Source organism: Suncus etruscus, chromosome 10 (assembly GCF_024139225.1).
Source record: "Suncus etruscus isolate mSunEtr1 chromosome 10, mSunEtr1.pri.cur, whole genome shotgun sequence".
Classification (NCBI taxonomy): Eukaryota; Metazoa; Chordata; class Mammalia; order Eulipotyphla; family Soricidae; genus Suncus; species Suncus etruscus.
The window spans coordinates 53279867-53298071 of record NC_064857.1 but is presented as its reverse complement, the minus strand read 5'-3'; the positions used below and the strand labels follow the sequence as shown (position 1 = coordinate 53298071).

The 18205-nt window shown below is 39.2% G+C and overlaps 1 protein-coding gene across 1 annotated transcript in view; it reads right to left on the bottom strand.

Annotated features, from left to right (window-relative positions):
• Positions 1 to 2888: 2888 nt before the first annotated feature.
• Positions 2889 to 18205, bottom strand: part of CTNNB1 (catenin beta 1) — a 29932-nt gene continuing 14615 nt past the window's right edge. Inside the window, exons 2-16 of the mRNA XM_049782546.1 lie at positions 14409 to 14466; positions 13745 to 13972; positions 13323 to 13576; positions 12961 to 13199; positions 12674 to 12875; positions 11394 to 11538; positions 9246 to 9349; positions 8820 to 9158; positions 8454 to 8612; positions 7449 to 7568; positions 6720 to 6870; positions 6517 to 6638; positions 5287 to 5347; positions 3948 to 4168; positions 2889 to 3489 (exon numbers count right to left, since the gene is read on the bottom strand). Of these exons, the coding sequence (XP_049638503.1) occupies positions 3960 to 4168; positions 5287 to 5347; positions 6517 to 6638; positions 6720 to 6870; positions 7449 to 7568; positions 8454 to 8612; positions 8820 to 9158; positions 9246 to 9349; positions 11394 to 11538; positions 12674 to 12875; positions 12961 to 13199; positions 13323 to 13576; positions 13745 to 13972; positions 14409 to 14421 (2346 nt within the window). The 5' untranslated portion in view covers positions 14422 to 14466 and the 3' untranslated portion in view covers positions 2889 to 3489; positions 3948 to 3959. The remainder of the gene's footprint in view (positions 3490 to 3947; positions 4169 to 5286; positions 5348 to 6516; positions 6639 to 6719; positions 6871 to 7448; positions 7569 to 8453; positions 8613 to 8819; positions 9159 to 9245; positions 9350 to 11393; positions 11539 to 12673; positions 12876 to 12960; positions 13200 to 13322; positions 13577 to 13744; positions 13973 to 14408; positions 14467 to 18205) is intronic.

The window sequence follows — 18205 nt, the reverse complement described above, 5'->3', positions numbered from 1 at the left end:
GGGGAATCACTGGAGCAGCCAGAGGCCTTGACTTCAGCTCCATTTACTGTGCCTGCTGGGTTTGGGAACAGGCATTTTCTCCCTTCACTGGGTTTTTTGGAGAGCCATACTGGAGTTCGGGACCTGGAATTTGAGCAATCAACGATTCTTCCTTCATTTTCCTTTTCAGTCAAACAGATATCCTTGCTGGTTTAAGGTAAAACACTCCTCAACTGTATTGATGGGTGGACCACTCCTGGCCCTAGATGTCTGTGTAGGTAAGGATTCAGGGTTACGGTTCAACCAAGGATACTCAGCACCAGATGATTTATCATCCTAGAGTTAGGGGACTCTTATCATTCTCACATCAGTGCTTTGTAAATGCAAAGCAATCGCATCAGTCCCACTGAACTCAGAAGTAGGGGGTGTGAATAGGCTCAATTCACAGCTGAGACTGAGAAAGCCTTTCCTAACCTTCCAATGCAGAGGGATGCCAAGTGCTGCCCTACTCCCCACCATCATCAAAAGTCTACTTTCAGTGGTAAGGGGGCGGATAATCAGGCACCAATTGGCCCTTCCTTTTCCCACTACCTTCAAGCTTTACCTATAAGCTCCTTTTAATTAGAACCCACTGTCGGAGACTCTAAGAATGCAACAAAGGAGATGGCAAGGACATCGGGCAGCAAGAAAAACCAGGTGAACAGCTACACGGAGCTACTTCTTTCCACTAGCATATCCTGAAGGGAAGCAGACATTAGTGCCAAAGCTAACTTTTAGGGTTTTCTAGGGTGGTGTTAACTTTTTCTTTGGAAGGGGTTGTGGGGACAACACCTGGCCGTGCTCAGGGAACTGTCTCCTTGGTCTAAGGTTGCGTAGCTTTAAAAAGTTATTTTAAAATACTTTATACGGTGCTTGTCCTGCACACAGCTGACCCTCACTTCATCTCTCTGCTAGGAGTAATTCCTGGTCGCAGATTCCAGGAATAACAATGAGGACCACAAGAAGGAGTCAACTCCCATCCAACTTCATTTGACTGTCAACAAATGGCTTACTTACTTAAATATCTATACTCTCAGATTATCTGTGGTAGTAGTAAACTTAGGGTTAACAAAGGTAGTGCCTATACACTACTAAGTACAAGTGATTTAGCACCAGCCAGTATATACAGTTTTATGGTTCTTTTACTTGTTTAGCTCTTGATGTTTTATGAAGTATTATGGGATTTTCACATTTGATCTCGTTTTCAGGTCAATTCTGTGAGCAAGGTTAGGCATTATCACTCTATAATAGTTTTAACACTATAATATAAATGGGGTCTCTGGTGACTAAGAATCTATACAAGATGAGAAAGAGAGAGGAACTGGGTCTCTCCAGCAAAATACTTGCTTTCCCTCCAAAGTTGTGAATGCCCTGGAGTCCTCTACTGGAAGATTTTTTTTTTTAAATTAGAGGCACCGTGATTTACAATACTGTCATGATAGGATTTTATGCACACATCCCTCCACCAAGTCTGGCATCTCTTAAATTCCATCTCTCATCTCCTATGGGAACGCTGATGTAGTGGTTGTTGCAGAGCCCGACATTCATTAACAGGGAAGTACAGTGGACACCACAAAGGACTTGAGAAGCATAACTCTTAGTCCCATTTTATACCCTCCATTTTGTAATTGCATTTGGTGGGTAATTCAATTAAGGTGATGCAGTTAAGTTCTGAATCAACTATAGTCTATTACAACCTTGGCTTTCTGTTTTATAAACCAAAAGGCAAATTTTTTTACTACAGTAACCAAAATAAAAATTAAAAGAATTATCTCAAGATCTTTCCAAGTCAAAGATTTAAAATCATCTGATCAAGCCTTGAAAAGCTTCCTTCTTCACTTATGGGTGGCCACTTTAGTGGGATCAAATGCCCTATGCACCTCCTCCTCAGTTAACCACTATTCTGATTTCTATAGAACTCTAACCAAGGTTAGCTTTTTAAGTACTACCATCCATGGACGAATTCCTTAAGTTTGCCCCCCTTTTGAAAATCTATCCCTGTGAGATCCTATTTCTTGTACTTGCCACTAGTGAGATACCCATGTTGTATGTGAGAACTTATGGTTGTCTACTACAGAGTGACCTTTCTCATATGAACTGAACACATGGACTGTATCATAGTGCCCTACCAGTTCACATTAGATGGACAGGCAAAAAGAAAACTTACGGAACTTAAATGGCAATTGTAGGCAAAGCTCAAGCTTCTTGGAATACAGACTTGCTTATCCGCAAGCACAACCTTACCTCCTCAAAGACAAAAACCCATGTGTTTTCTCTCAGATCCCCATTATGTTTTTCATGATAGAAAAGTATTTGAGGCTTTCATAAGTCTCTCCATATGAATCCGATTTTCAACAAAATGGGTATGTATTGTAAATGAATCATAAGTAGAAACCAGTCATAAGCTAGACACAACTCACCTAAAAAACACTTCTACTCTTGTCTCGACAAGTCATCTGATTCTGTTAGAAGGAATTTAAGCTTGTCAGACCTACCACTAAGATGGCAGGATCATCTGACATGGAGAAAACCCAGTCTATTCAGATAAGCATCTATGTTTAAATACCTTAATTATCAGCTCAAAGTGAATAGAAGGGATTCCCCTCTCCAAATGAATCCCACTAATGTGAAGGTACTTGAAGGTCCAAATCCAGGTACTAATTCTTCATTATATAACCTTAATGGACTAAAACAACCTGATGATGTTTGTTTGTAGTGAAGGATACCTAAATGGCTTTCTAACTTTAGCTCTGTGTGGAGAGGTAATGTACTATCATTAGAATTTATTTCATTATCTTTTCCCTTTGGAATGGGGGTTCAATTTAATATGCTTACTCCCACCATTTAATGACACACAGAAAATGACACAATCGAATGAATTAAAAGTTTAATTCTGAACCATTTTATAACCGCATTTTCTCTCGAAGCATTGTATCACAGCAGGTTACAACAACTTTGGGATAAAAGGCAACTGGTAAATTGTTCAAAACAAGGTTCCAAATAACACCTCTTATGGATTTACCCTACCCATACATATCCCAAATAAAGTTTTTGATCAAAAACATGAAATAGATCCACCTGCTTATTTTAAGCATATTAAAAAGGAAACTAATTGGACCATTTCTATTTGTCTATTTTATACAAAAGGCTACACATGTTACACTTTATTCAGATTACAATTAGAGTGATTATGAATTAGTGTTCTACACCATTACTCAATTCTTAAAAATTAGAAATTGCTGTAGCAGTATTCACTATAACTTAATACTACAAGAGACTTAAAAAACTAACAGTTACTGGAAAAAAATTAAAGAGCTACTTCCAAAGCAAGCAAAGTCAGTACCATTACAGATATTAAAAAAAAAAGATTTAACAAGCAAGGCTAGAGTTTGATAAATTCCATCTTGTGATCCATTCTTGTGCATTCTTCACTTCTTGAGTCACTCCCAAAATCCATTTGTATTGTTATTCCTCGACCAAAAAGGACCAGAACAAAAAGTTTACTTCAATTGTTCCCATAGGAAACTCAGCTTGGTTAGTGTGTCAGGCACTTTCTGAGATACCAGCCCACCCCTCGAGCCCTCTCAGCAATTCTACAGGCCAATCACAATGCAAGTTCAGACATTACAGCTGTATAAAGAGAGAAAGGCTGCTATTAATGTTTAAAACAACGAATGTTACTCATTTGAGTTTTAAGCTGCAAAAGCTGTGGCAAAGGGAAAAATAAAAACATTTAAGTCAAGAACTTCCACACATGACCACGTGTAACAATCAGAAATCTGAGAACATTCCAATGTTCCAAGACATCTCCTTTCAAAGTATGTTATTGTGGCAGATTTATAAACAGGCTCCCACCCTACCAAGTCTTTCTGGAGTTCTGTAGGCAGAGTAAAAGTAGTTTTACCCAAACTGGCTTTTAAACTTCTTACCTAAAGGATGATTTACAGGTCAGTATCAAACCAGGCCAGCTGATTGCTATCACCTGGAGGCAGCCCATCCATGAGGTCCTGTGCATGGCCTAGATCTGGCAGACCATCAACTGGATAATCAGCACCAGGGTGATGGCCCCCCATCTCGTGCTCCATCATGGGGTCCATCCCCAAGGCATCCTGGCCGTATCCACCAGAGTGAAATGAACGATAGCTGGGATCTAGAGGAGAAAAGAAATAGATTGGGGACATCCTACAACGGCAAGTTTGTCAGGAAGTACTACTTGCTTCAGCCTCATTTGCTCAGGTCCATAATAAAGTCAGTTTCAACAGAGGTAGCTCAAAAGGGTCTAATTTTGCCATTGGGTTGCTCTGAACGTTCTGTTACCAGGCAAAGGGACAGGTGCATGAAAATGATATATAATCACTTAATACTTAACATCAAGAGTCATGAACAGAACATAATGTATTTAAGAGCTCAGGAAATATGGCCACAATAATGTTTAAATGGGGGTGAGAAATGTTTGCAGACCCAGCAATGCCAGGCATGGAACCCAGTTTGCAGCTGGTAAGGTGAGAGCCTCATTTTATATGTTTTAAAGGCCTACACTTATCTAACTCAGGGAGTCCCGAATTGCTTTGGCTTACCCTATTAAGCAAAAATAAAAACCAAAATTCACCCTGGGTTATTCTAATTTTAAGAGCCTCTTTGGGAAACTGATTTATCTCATGGTTAAAAAAAAAACAAAACAAAAACCTTAAAGGAGTTTTACTGGCTTAGTAAGTAGGAAACATAAAAATCATGAAATACTTAAGCAGTTATGGTCCACCCCATGATTCATCTTAAAGATCTAAATTAGGCTGGAGAGATAGCATGGAGGTAAGGCGTTTGCCTTTCATGCAGGAGATCATCGGTTCTATTCCCGGCGTCCCATATGGTCCCCCGTGCCTGTCAGGAGCAATTTTTGAGCCTGGAGCCAGGAATAATTCCTGAGCACTGCCGGGTGTGACCCAAAAACCACACACACAAAATAAATAAATAAATAAACAAAAAGATCTAAATTAGTTTTTTTAAAACTGGTCTTAACTACATAAACAACCTCTGTAAACTAGAGATTGAGGATAGGCTCTCATTTTCAAGGTGGACTGCAAATGTTTTGAGTTTCTCTGACAAAAAATGTTACTAACGTTGGAATCTAAAACTGCCTTTAATTACCGCTACCGCTTTCCTGACAACACTAGTTTCCCAGATGATCAAGTTTTTTTGCTAAAAAAACTTTTGCTAAGGAGTTGACACTTTAGCTTGATCTGTAATTAAAGGTATGTGAGACATACATACCATCCTGGCGATATCCAAGAGGTTCTCCCTGGGCACCAATATCTAGTCCAAGATCAGCAGTCTACATTAAAGATACAAGGCAAGGAAGCAAAATAAAATATCTCATTAAAATACACTATTTTGAAAACATACTTTAATATTACAAAGTAATCAAATATTATAGAATTACTTCAAACTCCATACCTGGAAGATTAACAATTCTAACCCTAGAGAAACATAACTGTCATCAGACATAGTGTAAGAAACTTATGTGCCGGGCCCGGAGAGAGAGCACAGCGGCGTTTGCCTTGCAAGCAGCTGATCCAGGACCAAAGGTGGTTGGTTCGAATCCCGGTGTCCCATATGGTCCCCCGTGCCTGCCAGGAGCTATTACTGAGCAGACAGCCAGGAGTAACCCCTGAGCACTGCCGGGTGTGGCCCAAAAACCAAAAACCAAAAAAAAAAAAAGAAACTTATGTGCCGGGCACTGTTTTAGATACTAGAGACACGACCATAATAAAACAAAACAAGTTTCTACCACAAACAGCAATTGCTTACAAATAGAACTATGAAAGCTCTTTAGCTTAAAAAGCTTCCGACATAGGCCGGAGAGATAGCATGTAGGTAAGGCATTCGCCTTGCATGCAAAATTTTGGACACTGGTTCAAATCTTGGCATCCCATATCGTCCCCAGAGCCTGCCAGGAGCGATTTCTGACCGTAAAGCCAGGAGTAGCCCCTGAACGCTGCCGGGTGTGACACCACCCCCAAAAGAAAAAAGCTTAAGACAATATTGTCTATTTAAAAAAAATGAATATATTACTATTTAGCCCAATAATATATCGGAACTACTTTTTCAATCTACAATGTAGACTATACTATTTATGTATCATAAATTGCAAAACACTGTCAGCATAGTTCTAATGCACAACTTTGTATGAAGGCCAAATATATAATAAAATTCAGGTTAAGAAGTACATTTTTTTTCGAGTCAGGAGCATGACAGTAGAACTCATACCTTATATGTGAGAACCTTAATTCTAAGGAACCCCCAATTTTTTTAAATTAGGTAGAATAAAATGTTTTGTTATAACAGGTTTTTTATAACTGTAGATCTTTATTCACAAGTAGTAAGGCATCATAAAGAATAAATATTCAAGCAAAGAACATGATATGTACTGTTTGAGAAGGAATTAAAAAGTGCCTCACCTGCTCTAGCCAATTACCAAAGAAGTATGCTCAGACTGCTCACCTCATTCCAAGCCATTGGCTCTGTTCTGAAGAGAGAACTGGTCAGCTCAACTGAAAGTCTTTTCTTGTAATCCTGTGGCTTATCTTCAGACATTCGGAACAGAACAGCAGCTGCATATGTTGCTGGACAAACAAGGAGGAAAAGGTTCTTATGGAAAAGTTGAGACTCACTGTACACAAACTCTTCACTTTGGTTCTACTTACCAACACCTTCGTTCCTCGAGTGGAGTAATTCTGTCAGAGGTGCTGTGGCTCCCTCAGCTTCAATAGCTTCTGCAGCCTCCTTGTCCTGAGCAAGTTCACAGAGGACCCCTGCAGCTACTCTTTGGATATTTTCAATGGGAGAATAAAGGAGCTAAGAGGTAGGGTTGGGAACAGGAGAAAAAAAAAAAAAGAAAACAGACCTAATTAACTTAACAGTTTAAATCTAGGAAGTATCCTACTCTGGAGTTCACAATTCCAATCCACATTGTAAGTGGAATTTATTAAAGCACACGCTTTAGAGCCCTGCTTTTTCTAGAATATTTTTCACTTCAATAAACTCAGAGTTCTGGAAAAACTATGCTCTGGCAAGCCAGTCTAGTTATTTCATTTCCAAAAACTGCACACTGCTGAAAAGTGAAGGATAAAGTCTCCCTCCCTTCTTGGGGCTTGAAACCCAAGTGTCACTATTACATATTAAAAAAAAAAAATTAAGGTACTTTTCATAAAATTAAATTCAGTGTTTATTACAATTTAAAAAATATAATTATTTTTCACATTTCAGAAGGTGACACGGACAGATATCGTTATTCTACAAATATTAATATGAAATGGCAGAAAAGAATTTTAACATCAAAATATGTGTTTGTTCCCCTCAATTTCCTAAAACGTTATTTATCCTCAAGGTTTGGACAGATAAGATCTAGAAAACTTCAAATTAAAGCCACATACCTGCACAAATAATGGAATGGTATTTAGTCCTCTGATTACAATTCGGTTGTGAACATCCCGAGCTAGGATGTGAAGGGCTCCAGTGCAGCCTTCAACTATTTCTTCCATGCGGACCCCCTCCTACCAAAAGAAACGTGTGTAACTTAAATAATACTGGAATAGCCCTCTATCCAGTTTATGAACTTGGAAAGCTTTGTTTTGTTCTGAATAGTGATCTGACTACATTTATTCACATTATCTAAGTTTCCCACAACTTGGAATTAGTTCCAATCAGCATTTCAATGAATGTGAAATTACTGAAAACGGTGCCTCAGGATAGCACTAATCCCAAGCAGCAATTCCCATCCCCAATTCACAGTGCTGAGCACAGCCAAGTTAGCTTATACATATTCCCTTCTTTGGAAAGAAAACCTATTTTCTGGAGTGGCACTATTATTCTACGACAGCACCCCGGTTTTGTCGTGCATGTGCGTGTGTGTGTGTGTGTGTCATAAAATACAAGCAGCTGATCTTGTAGTTTAACCTCCTGTGCCGTCTATGGTCCCCAAGCACCTGCCAGGAGTTATTCCTGAGTGCAGAGCAAGGAGTTCATCATAGGATTATGATAGGGTGATAGATCTCAAAAATGTTATTACTTATTCTTGAAATTTGTTAGTATTCTGCAGTCCACAAAAAAAAATTTTAAAGTAATGAAAAAAGTAGTAAAAAGGTATGTTAATATTTACAGGTAAAACGAGGAGCTTTAGGTTCAATCATGGCTGTATTAGATTCAACTTTTATCTACATTAAATGCAAACACCTTAGAAAGAACTTAATTCCACATCACTTAATTACACCCACACAGTTCAGGGATGATGCAAAGGGCATGTCAACATGCAGCCACACAAAGTACACTAACCGGGAGAAAACAAGATAAAAAAAAATCAATAGCCTAATGCATCCAGGATCTTATGGATTCATGCACTACATTCAAATAGTCAGGTGTCACTATTAAAATTTCCCTACCACAAATTGCTGCTGGGTTCCACCCATAGATGTACGGCGCTGGGTATCCTGATGTGCACGAACCAGCAATTGAACTAATCGTGGAATGGCCCCCTGCTCACGCAAAGGTGCATGATTTGCTGGACAAAGGGCAAGATTTCGAATCAATCCAACAGTAGCCTGAAGAGAAAAAAGAAGAACTGACATATAACAGTATCATTTTCTTAGCCTAAAACTCTCACCACACTAAATATGCTTTATTACAATACAATTACACGGAGTATACAAAGAAAATTAATTTCTACTCCACAGTTCTATCTAAACCACCTTCCTAGAGTTACAAGTGGTTCCTTTTCAACTGCAACTGTCTGAACTTTCACAACTTACCTTGATCAGAGGCCAATGGGATGGTGGATGCAAAAGCTTAACCACAACTGGGAGTCCATAGTGAAGGCGAACAGCATTTTGGGCCATCTCTGCTTCCTGGTGTCGACTGGTCAAATGACGAAGAGCACAAATGGCAGGTTCAGTGATGTCCTCCCTATCGCCTGCACGAAGGACAGTACGCACAAGAGCCTCTATACCACCCACTTGGCACACCATCATCTTGTTCTTGTAATTATTGCAGGTGAGATTAGAAAGAATTCCAGCTGCACAGGTCACCACATTTATATCATCTGAGCCCAGAAGCTGAACAAGGGTCCCAAGAAGACCTTCCATTCCTTCCTATGGAGATAAAAGCAGATGCTCAGTAAGTACATAATCATTATTACGATCACTAAGGCACTGACTTTACTCAAGATTTTTATCCACCTGTTTAGTTGCAGCATCTGAAAGATTCCTTAGAGTCCAAAGACAGTTTTGAACAAGACGTTGACTTGGATCTGTCAGGTGAAGGCCTAAAGCTTGCATTCCACCTAGATGATTGAAAAAAGATCCAAGGCTGTGGTCATTAGCTCAGAAGCTGGTCATTCCCATCAGAACAATTTTTTTCTCAAATGTCTGAAGGTCTCTTTGAAGGTCTTTATTTCCAAGGTTTATATCCCTCTATATAAATACTTTCCTTCCTCCTTTCACTGTCCAGGGTATCCATTTTCAAATTTCCATTTTTCTCCAATTCTCTTCACTGGTAGGTATTCTGTCAAATATCTACCATTCCTTCCCTATATTGGAAAACCCTTCGTATCTTCACTTCTTTCCTTTCACTCATACACATTCCAAAAATATTAAGTACCAAGCCCTGTTCTGAATCACAGCTATGTCAGTTTGCAAAGTATTAAAAATAATCCTAGCTGGACAGCTTGTAAGCCCAGTAGTAGAGAGACAACAAATATGTAACTGACTGTGTATAGTTAATTAACTGCTACAAAAAAAATTCAGATGAAAGCTATAATTTTAATTTTATTAGTGCGAAGTACTATTTACTCAGAAGTCAACACTTCAGAATGTGGATACAGTGCAAACCTAGAACTATGAAAGTTTCTGTGCTAAGAACAAAGCAAAATGTTAGCACAAGTATAGTACTAAAAACATAAACTCTAATCTGCTCCAAAGGTTCCCACTTCCATCATTTAAGAACCTAGAGGCCAGTTCTCAGGTTTATTTTATTCCCTATTATCTGATTAAGTCTATTTGCTATTAAAAAAAAAAACCTCATGATTTCCTGTACTTTTCTGGGAGGGTGGGAGTGGTCTCTGTCTCTGTCTGTCTCTCTGTCTCTCTATCTATCTATCATCTATCTATCTATCTATCTATCTATCTATCTATCTATCTATCTATCTATCTATCTATCATCTATCTATCTGGAATCAGACCTAGGTCAGCAATGTATAAAGATGTCCTTCTTCTTAGGAGTAAAGCCTACCTTTTTTCTAAAAGACAAGCATTTCTATCTGGTTCCTTCTTCACAGCAGCTCCAGCTAGTAACAGTGTGACTAGTACTACCTGCCTTTTCTTCCTCTGCTATTACTAATTAGCTGTTTAAAAACATTCTTTGATTCAGTATGCTTGGACTTTCACATTTCTAACCCCATTTTCCCCTGCAGTCCAGTACCATACATTTCTAGTTATCCACGAATCGTTTTGTTATCAGCTTCCTAAATTATCCTCAGGTTGTCCAGCTACTTGACTGAACAGTTTCACTTTAATACTCCAGATATTTTATTGTCTAAGTCTAAAATTCTGTATTTTTCATGAACAGTCCTGATACTTTTGGAGCAGCTGGAAAAATTTACATCCTTTCTTTCTACACAAACTCTTGTCTATTCACATGTCTATTATTCAACTGTCAAAAACTATGCTGGGCCATCATAATCTTTCTCTTTTACAGATTGAGTAAAATTATTCTTGTTAAGTGGGAAAAGGTGTTATTAACCCTACATCTTACTCCCAATATTTTCTTCTATTAAATGTCCTTATATTTTTTTCCCTTTCCCAATTTTAAAACTTGGTTTGAGAGTCCAGATATGTATTATTGGAGGGTATAAAGGCAAAGGAAGCTGGCTAACTAGAACACAAGGGATCTTGGTATAGGCATTTCATTCCTTTTTCTGCCACTAGCATGCATATAACAGACACACATATATTATATACATATATATAATATATAACTCACATACATATATATGCTGTTACATTAAAAAGATTTAAACAAAACAGAAAATATATACCATGCATTCACTAAAAATAGTGCATCACTGTAAAAGCAGTACTCCTAAGCACTAACGAAACTCCCTTTGCTATTTATTAGCTACACTGTACTGAGATCGTCCTGTAACAGAGATACATATTTCACAGGTGGGCTGGCATCCCAAATTCTAAGTTTGTCCAAAATTAAGATATCTACTTAATCTGAGTAAGATTTTGTTTAGCAACTGAGTATGACCACCTACATTCATCCTGTGAGATGAAATCTTTTCCTAAGCAAGGTAATCTAACTAGTTATGTAAATGCTATACTTACCAGCTTCTACAATAGCTGGCTTATTACTAGAGCATACAGACAGCACCTTCAGTACTCTGCTTGTGGTCCACAGTAGTTTCTCGTAAGTATAGGTCCTCATTATATTTACTAAAGCTTGAGGTCCACCACTGGCCAGAATGATGAGCTGAAAGATGAACATATTGTTAGTCATCACGAAATCTTGACCAAGAACCTAAGAAAAGCTGTTACCAACCTATTTTATGATTTAAGAGTTTCAGCCAACTTGCTACTGACCTAAATATTCATGGACCCCATACAAAGGGCTTTCCCCCTTCTTTCCACCCTGACAATATCTATAATATTCTGTTCTATTTAGGCATTCCAGTCATCCCAAGAACATATCAAAACTCTGGCCTCAATTTTCCTACCTGATTAAAGAAAAAGAAAAAAAAAAGGAAGTATGTGCTACGCAACAGTGATGTTCAGATATGAAGTTATAAAAACAAAGTGTTGAAAACGTGAATCAGAAGATCAGAATGAGTTCCTAAATAACTTGGCTCCTATCCATTTTTTTTTTAAGCTATGCATCATAAAAAAAAGATACAAGGGGTCTGGAAGTAGTTCTACAGGCTAGAATGCATGATTTGCATGCAGGAGTGCAGGTTCAATCCCTACCTCCATATAATCCCCTTAGCAAATGACAAATAGCCCTGGAGCAAAGCCACTATATCCCCATCCCCAGAAGACACCACAGAAGTCATTCTTGCCCTTTACTTATTCCTTTACATAATTCTTGCCCTTTGCATAATCATCTCCCAATCCTACCCAGGTTTCCTAAAAACATAACTCATCACGTCATGCCTCTGCAAATGCTCTTTTAACACGTTCTACACAAGTCCTTCAAGGACCTGCCCTCCCTAACTCAATATCTCAACTTCAAGCCACACCCCAATACTTCCTCCCTCCTTCCTCATTCTTTATGGTACTTAAATTTCCAAAGTTTATTATGTTCCTATCCTCCTGCGGTGTAACTTTAAAAATGCCAATTCCTCTCTCTGACCTTCACCTTTCTAGTCAATCCCTTCTCAACCTTGAGAGATGAATTCACTATTACTTCCTCCCAAAAGGTCTCTCAAAACTCCCCCAAATAATTGGCTCAAGGAGAGAAGAGTGCACAGACAGCACCATGCTTTATTACACATTCAACTTTTCTTAGGATAGACACTAGAGACACACCATTTATTTCCAAGAGTTCACAAATGACATGACATTGGAGATCACAAAGGTTCCACAACCACATTCTAAGCATTGCTTTTTACCTTGCTTTCTTGATTGCCGTAAGCTAAAATCTGAAGGCAGTCTGTTGTAATTGCCAGGAACTTAACATTTGTCTTGTTGAGTAAGGCAACCATTTTTTGCAGCCCACCAGCTAAGCGTACAGCCATTTTAGCCCCTTCTTGGTGTAGTAAAAGGTTGTGAAGAGTTGTAATAGCATAAAATAATACTGAATCTACTGGTGAACTAAAAAAGAAAGAAAACTTCATCAGAAATATTGACGATTGTATTCTATGTCTTCGTTTTGAGCATTCAGACCATGTTTCCTTACCCGAGCATCTTCACAAGAGCAGGGATGCCCCCAGATTTAAAGATGGCCAGCAAGCCCTCACGATGATGGGAAAGGTTGTGCAAGGTTCCAGCGGTGCAGCGAGCTGTTTCCACATCATTTGTATTCTGCATGGTGCGCACAATAGCAGACACCATCTGAGGAGAACGCATGATGGCGTGTCTGGAAGCTTCCTTTTTAGAAAGCTGATGGACCATGACTGCCGCCTTATTGACCACCACCTATTATATACCGGAAATAAGAGAAACCATTAGTTTTCAAATACTGATGCTGGGCAGACATTTTGAGATTGCTTGAGAGATCCCTACAAAACAGACTTACAAGCGAGTCTTGCCATGACTTACCTGGTCCTCATCGTTTAGCAGTTTTGTCAGTTCAGGGATTGCTCGTGTGGCAAGTTCTGCGTCATCTTGATAATTAATCAAATTTACAACAGCATGTTTCAACATCTGTGATGGTTCGGCCAATCGCTGGACATTGGTAGGATGAGCAGCATCAAACTGTGTAGAGGGGATCTGCATGCCCTCGTCTAGTGTCTCAGGGAACATGGCAGCTCGGACCCTCTGAGCTCGAGTCATGGCGTATTGTCCATCAATATCTGAAAAGGAAGGTTCATTATTCACCATCCTTAGTTCTGCAGGAACCTCAATACTCTTATTCTAAATGAAATGCCTTTGCTTTAACCACAGCGGTCCACATATGTTATATTACATACTAATTATTATCAGAGCAACGTCTTAATGCCTGAAACTACATTCTCACTTACCAGCCACTTGTTCTTGAGTGAATGACTGAGAAAAGCCTTGCTCCCACTCGTACAACACCTGGGTGGTATCCACATCTTCCTCTTCGGGATTGCCTTTCCCACTGAGAGAAGGCGCTGTGGTAGTGGCACCAGAATGAATGCCAGAGTCCAAGTAAGATTGCTGCTGCCAATGACTCACAGCTGCTTTTCTATCCGGCTCCATGGCCATGTCCAGCTCCATCAAATCAGCTGTAAAAATCAAACAGGATTAGCATTACTACCATGGAAACAGTACCTTAAGTTTAAAGAAAAAAAGCTACGGATTGCAACCCACTGAGATATTTTTAGAAGTCAAATCTGGAAGACAGCCAACAGTAACAGAATGATAATTGGGATTAGCTTCATGATGAAATAGCTGTACTTAGGGGACTACCTAAAGTTACTCACTGACTCAGTGAAAGAATGGCACTGCATTCACTCTCCCAATGAAGCAATCTCCCAGGCGAGATTCCTGCAGGAGGTGGCTTGTTTGCAATTTTACCAAGCTATTATGTAGAGTGAGCAGAAAATGAAGCAAAAGGTAACCTGACAAGCAGGGAAATAGGAAAGTCAGATCTAAGCCAGACTGGATTAATGGCAATGAAGCAGAGCCCCAATTTGGTAACGAAAGACTTGTGAAACCAACCTTGAGTAGCCATTGTCCACGCGGAATTTTCAAAATAGTACGGTACACTTCAAATATCCTGAAAGAATAAATTAAGTCATTAGAATTTAAACTTAAATTGATTTTAATATATATAATCACTATTAGAATGGCCTAATAAACATACTCTACAAAAAAGCCCCCAAAGTTACTACGTAGATCATAAAAAACAACAGATCTCAAAAACTTCCAGATCAAATCACGAAAGCTTCATCCATGATAAAATTTTAATGAAACCGCCTTTGTAAAAACTACCTACTATGCTATAGGTATTTAGGGAGGCAAAAAGCGTAATCATCCTCTGATTCACTGAAAAACTCACAAGACCAATTTTGGACAGTAGATGTGACTTTTAAAAACTGAATTTTTATTATACTGGTCAACTGTTGGGCTGGAGAGAGCATGAAGGTAGGGTATTTGCCTTGCATGCAGAAGGATGGTGGTTTGAACCTCAGCATCCCATATGACCCCCCGAGCCTGCCAGGAGCGATTTCTGAGTGTAGACGCAGGGGTCCTCAAACTTTTTAAACAGGGGGCCAGTTCACTGTCCTTCAGACTGTTGGAGGGCCAGATTATAGTAAAAACAAAAATTATGAACAAATTTCTATGCACACTGCATATATCTTATTTAGAAGTGAAGAAACAAAATGGGAATAAATACAATATGTGGCCCGCGGGTCGTAGTTTGAAGACCCCTGTTAGAGCCAGGAGTGACCCAAGCGCTGACTGATGTGACGCAAAAAGTAATTCAAACAAAACAAAGCCAGGAAAATAGCTTAGTGGGCAGGAGCACATTCTTTGAACGTAACAGGCCCAGGTGCAATCCCCAGCATCACACAGTCCCTAAATACTACCTGGAGTGAATTCTAAGCAAAAATCTAGTCATGAGCAGCCCCTGAGCATGAGATGAGCATGCTAAATATGGCCCAAAAGAAAAACAAAATACATACATCATTATCAGGTATTTGTGATGGACCTCACAATACATTTAAAATTCTTTCCCCCTCCCATTTTTGTGCTACACCCGGCAGTGCTCTGGGCCTCTCCTGGCTCTCACTCAGAAATCACTCCTGGCAGAGTTGGGGGACCATATGGGATGCTGAGGATCAAACCTGGTCTGTCCCAGGTTGGCAGCTTGCAAGGAAAATGTCCTACTGCTGTGCTATGACTCCAGCTCCACATTTAAAATTCTTTTAAATAAAAAATAAAGTACTTTTTCTTAATGTTTTTTTGGCTGAAAATTCAAAATTAAGGTGTCAGCAAGAGGATTTCTTTGAGAATTCTGTTTATTGGTGATTGCCTTCCCACTGAAACTTCATCTTGTCCTTTCTTTGCATCTTTGTCTTCAATAAAATTAAAAAGAAAAAAAAAGTACTTTTTAAATAAAATTTGCATCACAAATTAAAAGCACTTTTCAAAATATCACAAATAAACATTCCTAACTGGAATATTTGATTAATATAAAATTTTAATCATATAATATTTTTATTTTTATGCCTATATTTGAGCTTTATTGAGTAATATCAAGAAAAATACTGGAACTATCTGCAAATGATTATCATGTAAGGGCTCTTAGTCTCCAGATAGTCCTAACAAATTTCATCTCGCACTACAAAAACTTATGAGGTGTTAACAAATATTAAGGGCAATTTCTAACGTCCTGCTTCCACATGATTACTCCTACTTACTCTTCTAAAACAAGATTTCCTTTGCCTTGCATGCAGAAGGACAATGGTTCGAATCCCGGCATCCCATATGGTCCCCTAAGCCTGCCAGGAGTGACCCATAAACCAAAAACCAAAAACCAAAAAAAAAAAAAAAAAGCCAGGAAAATAGCCACACCCAGCAGTGCTCAGAGATTACTCTTTGTGGGCTCAGGGAACCATACAGGATGCTGAGGATCGAATCCCAGTGGGCCATGTGCTAGGCAAATGCCCTACTCACTGTACTATCTATCACTCTGGCCTCGATTTTTTTCTTTTTAATTTATTTTGAATCACCTTGAGATAAAGTTACAAAGTTGTTTATGACTGACATTCAGTTATACAATGCCCAACACCCATCCCTTCACCAGTGCATATATCCTGCCTCCAATGTTCCCAATTTGCTTCCCGTTCTCCCCTCCACCTGCCTGGATGGCAAACCTTTTCCTCCCCAAAATGTTCTGTGTAATGCAAAACAGAAAAGACCGTTATTATTTCTGGCAGCAGAGAAGATTTTGCTGCTTTTGATTCAAAGTATAGATGTGTGTGTCTGGGTGTGTGCGTTTGTGTGTGCGTGCGTGCGCACTGTCAGGGATCCAATCCAAAGTCTCTCACAAAAAACCGTACAGCTCTAACAATGAGTCACATGATCCTGGCCCCAAAATTGCATTTCTTAAATGAATAGTCTATGAATTAGGAAATAATATTCAGATCAATCTTTGAGAAATAGTATACCAGAAGAAACCCAATTCTTCAGTTCAACTGTCAGCTGTTTCCACCTCATAAGCAACAAATTTTTAAATGCAACTCTTTCAAAGTGCATACTGTGTAGGCTTTATAAACACCCCCTTTATAACTTCTAAGTAAATTCTACCAAAGTTAAAAATGAAACCACTTCATACTGCTTATGTAAGTAAAATTATTATAAAGAACACATACCAGTAGCTGCTGAAGGGCAAAGGGAACAGAATGATAAAGCCTATTAAGGATGACTTTCATCTTTAATAGCATTTTTGGCGGGTTAAAAAAAATCAACTACATAAAACTATGTATGTTGGGGCCAGGAAGATAGCACAGGTGATAGGGTGTTTGCTTTGCACACAGTCAACATAAACCCGGCACCCCACATGGTCCCGCAAATCCCACTGGGAGATTCCAGAGTATAGAGCATTGCTAGATGTTGCCCCAAAACCAAAATTTAAAAACTTCATTTGTTGATTTGGGTGGTAAGGATATTTATTGCATCATTCAATATATTTTGTATAGTAAAAATTATTTTATAATTATATAGAAGTGAGCTTGAGGAGGCCACCAAGGGGACTTAGATGACATTAAGACAGCAGTGAAGTGGGTTGGAGAGATAGCATGGAGGTAAAGCGTTTGCCTTTCATGCAGGAGGTCATCGGTTCGCATCCCGACACCCCATGTGGTCCCCCGTGCCTGCCAGGAACAATTTCTGAGCCTGGAGCCAGGAATAACCCGGGTACTGCCAGGTGTGACCCAAAAACCACACACACACAAAGAAAAGACAGCGGTGAAGGGAAAGGGAGATTGGTGGATAGTGTTAAAATCTTTTATACATGAAATCTTATCATCAACTGTATTATATATCATGGTGCCTCAAATAAAAATTATGGTAGCTAAATAAAAGCATTTCAAAAAAAGTTAACTCTAAGACTTTAACTTAAGAAATCTTGGTGGGCCCGGAGAGATAGCACAACGGCGTTTGCCTTGCAAGCAGCCGATCCAGGACCAAAGGTGGTTGGTTCAAATCCTGGTGTCCCATGTGGTCCCCCGTGCCTGCCAGGAGCTATTTCTGAGCACCACTGGGTGTGGCCCAAAAACCAAAAAAAAAAAAAAAAAAAAAAAAATCTTGGTACTCTTAAAACAATGAAAAGCGATACCCACCCAAATTTCATGTTTTATGCAAACTTGGTGCCTCCAATATGAAGAAATATTCCCAACACCTTGAAAAGGTACCAATCGGGGCCCGGGGAGATAGCACAGCAGTGTTTGCCTTGCAAGCAGCCGATCCAGGACCTAAAGTGGTTGGTTCAAATCCCGGTGTCCCATATG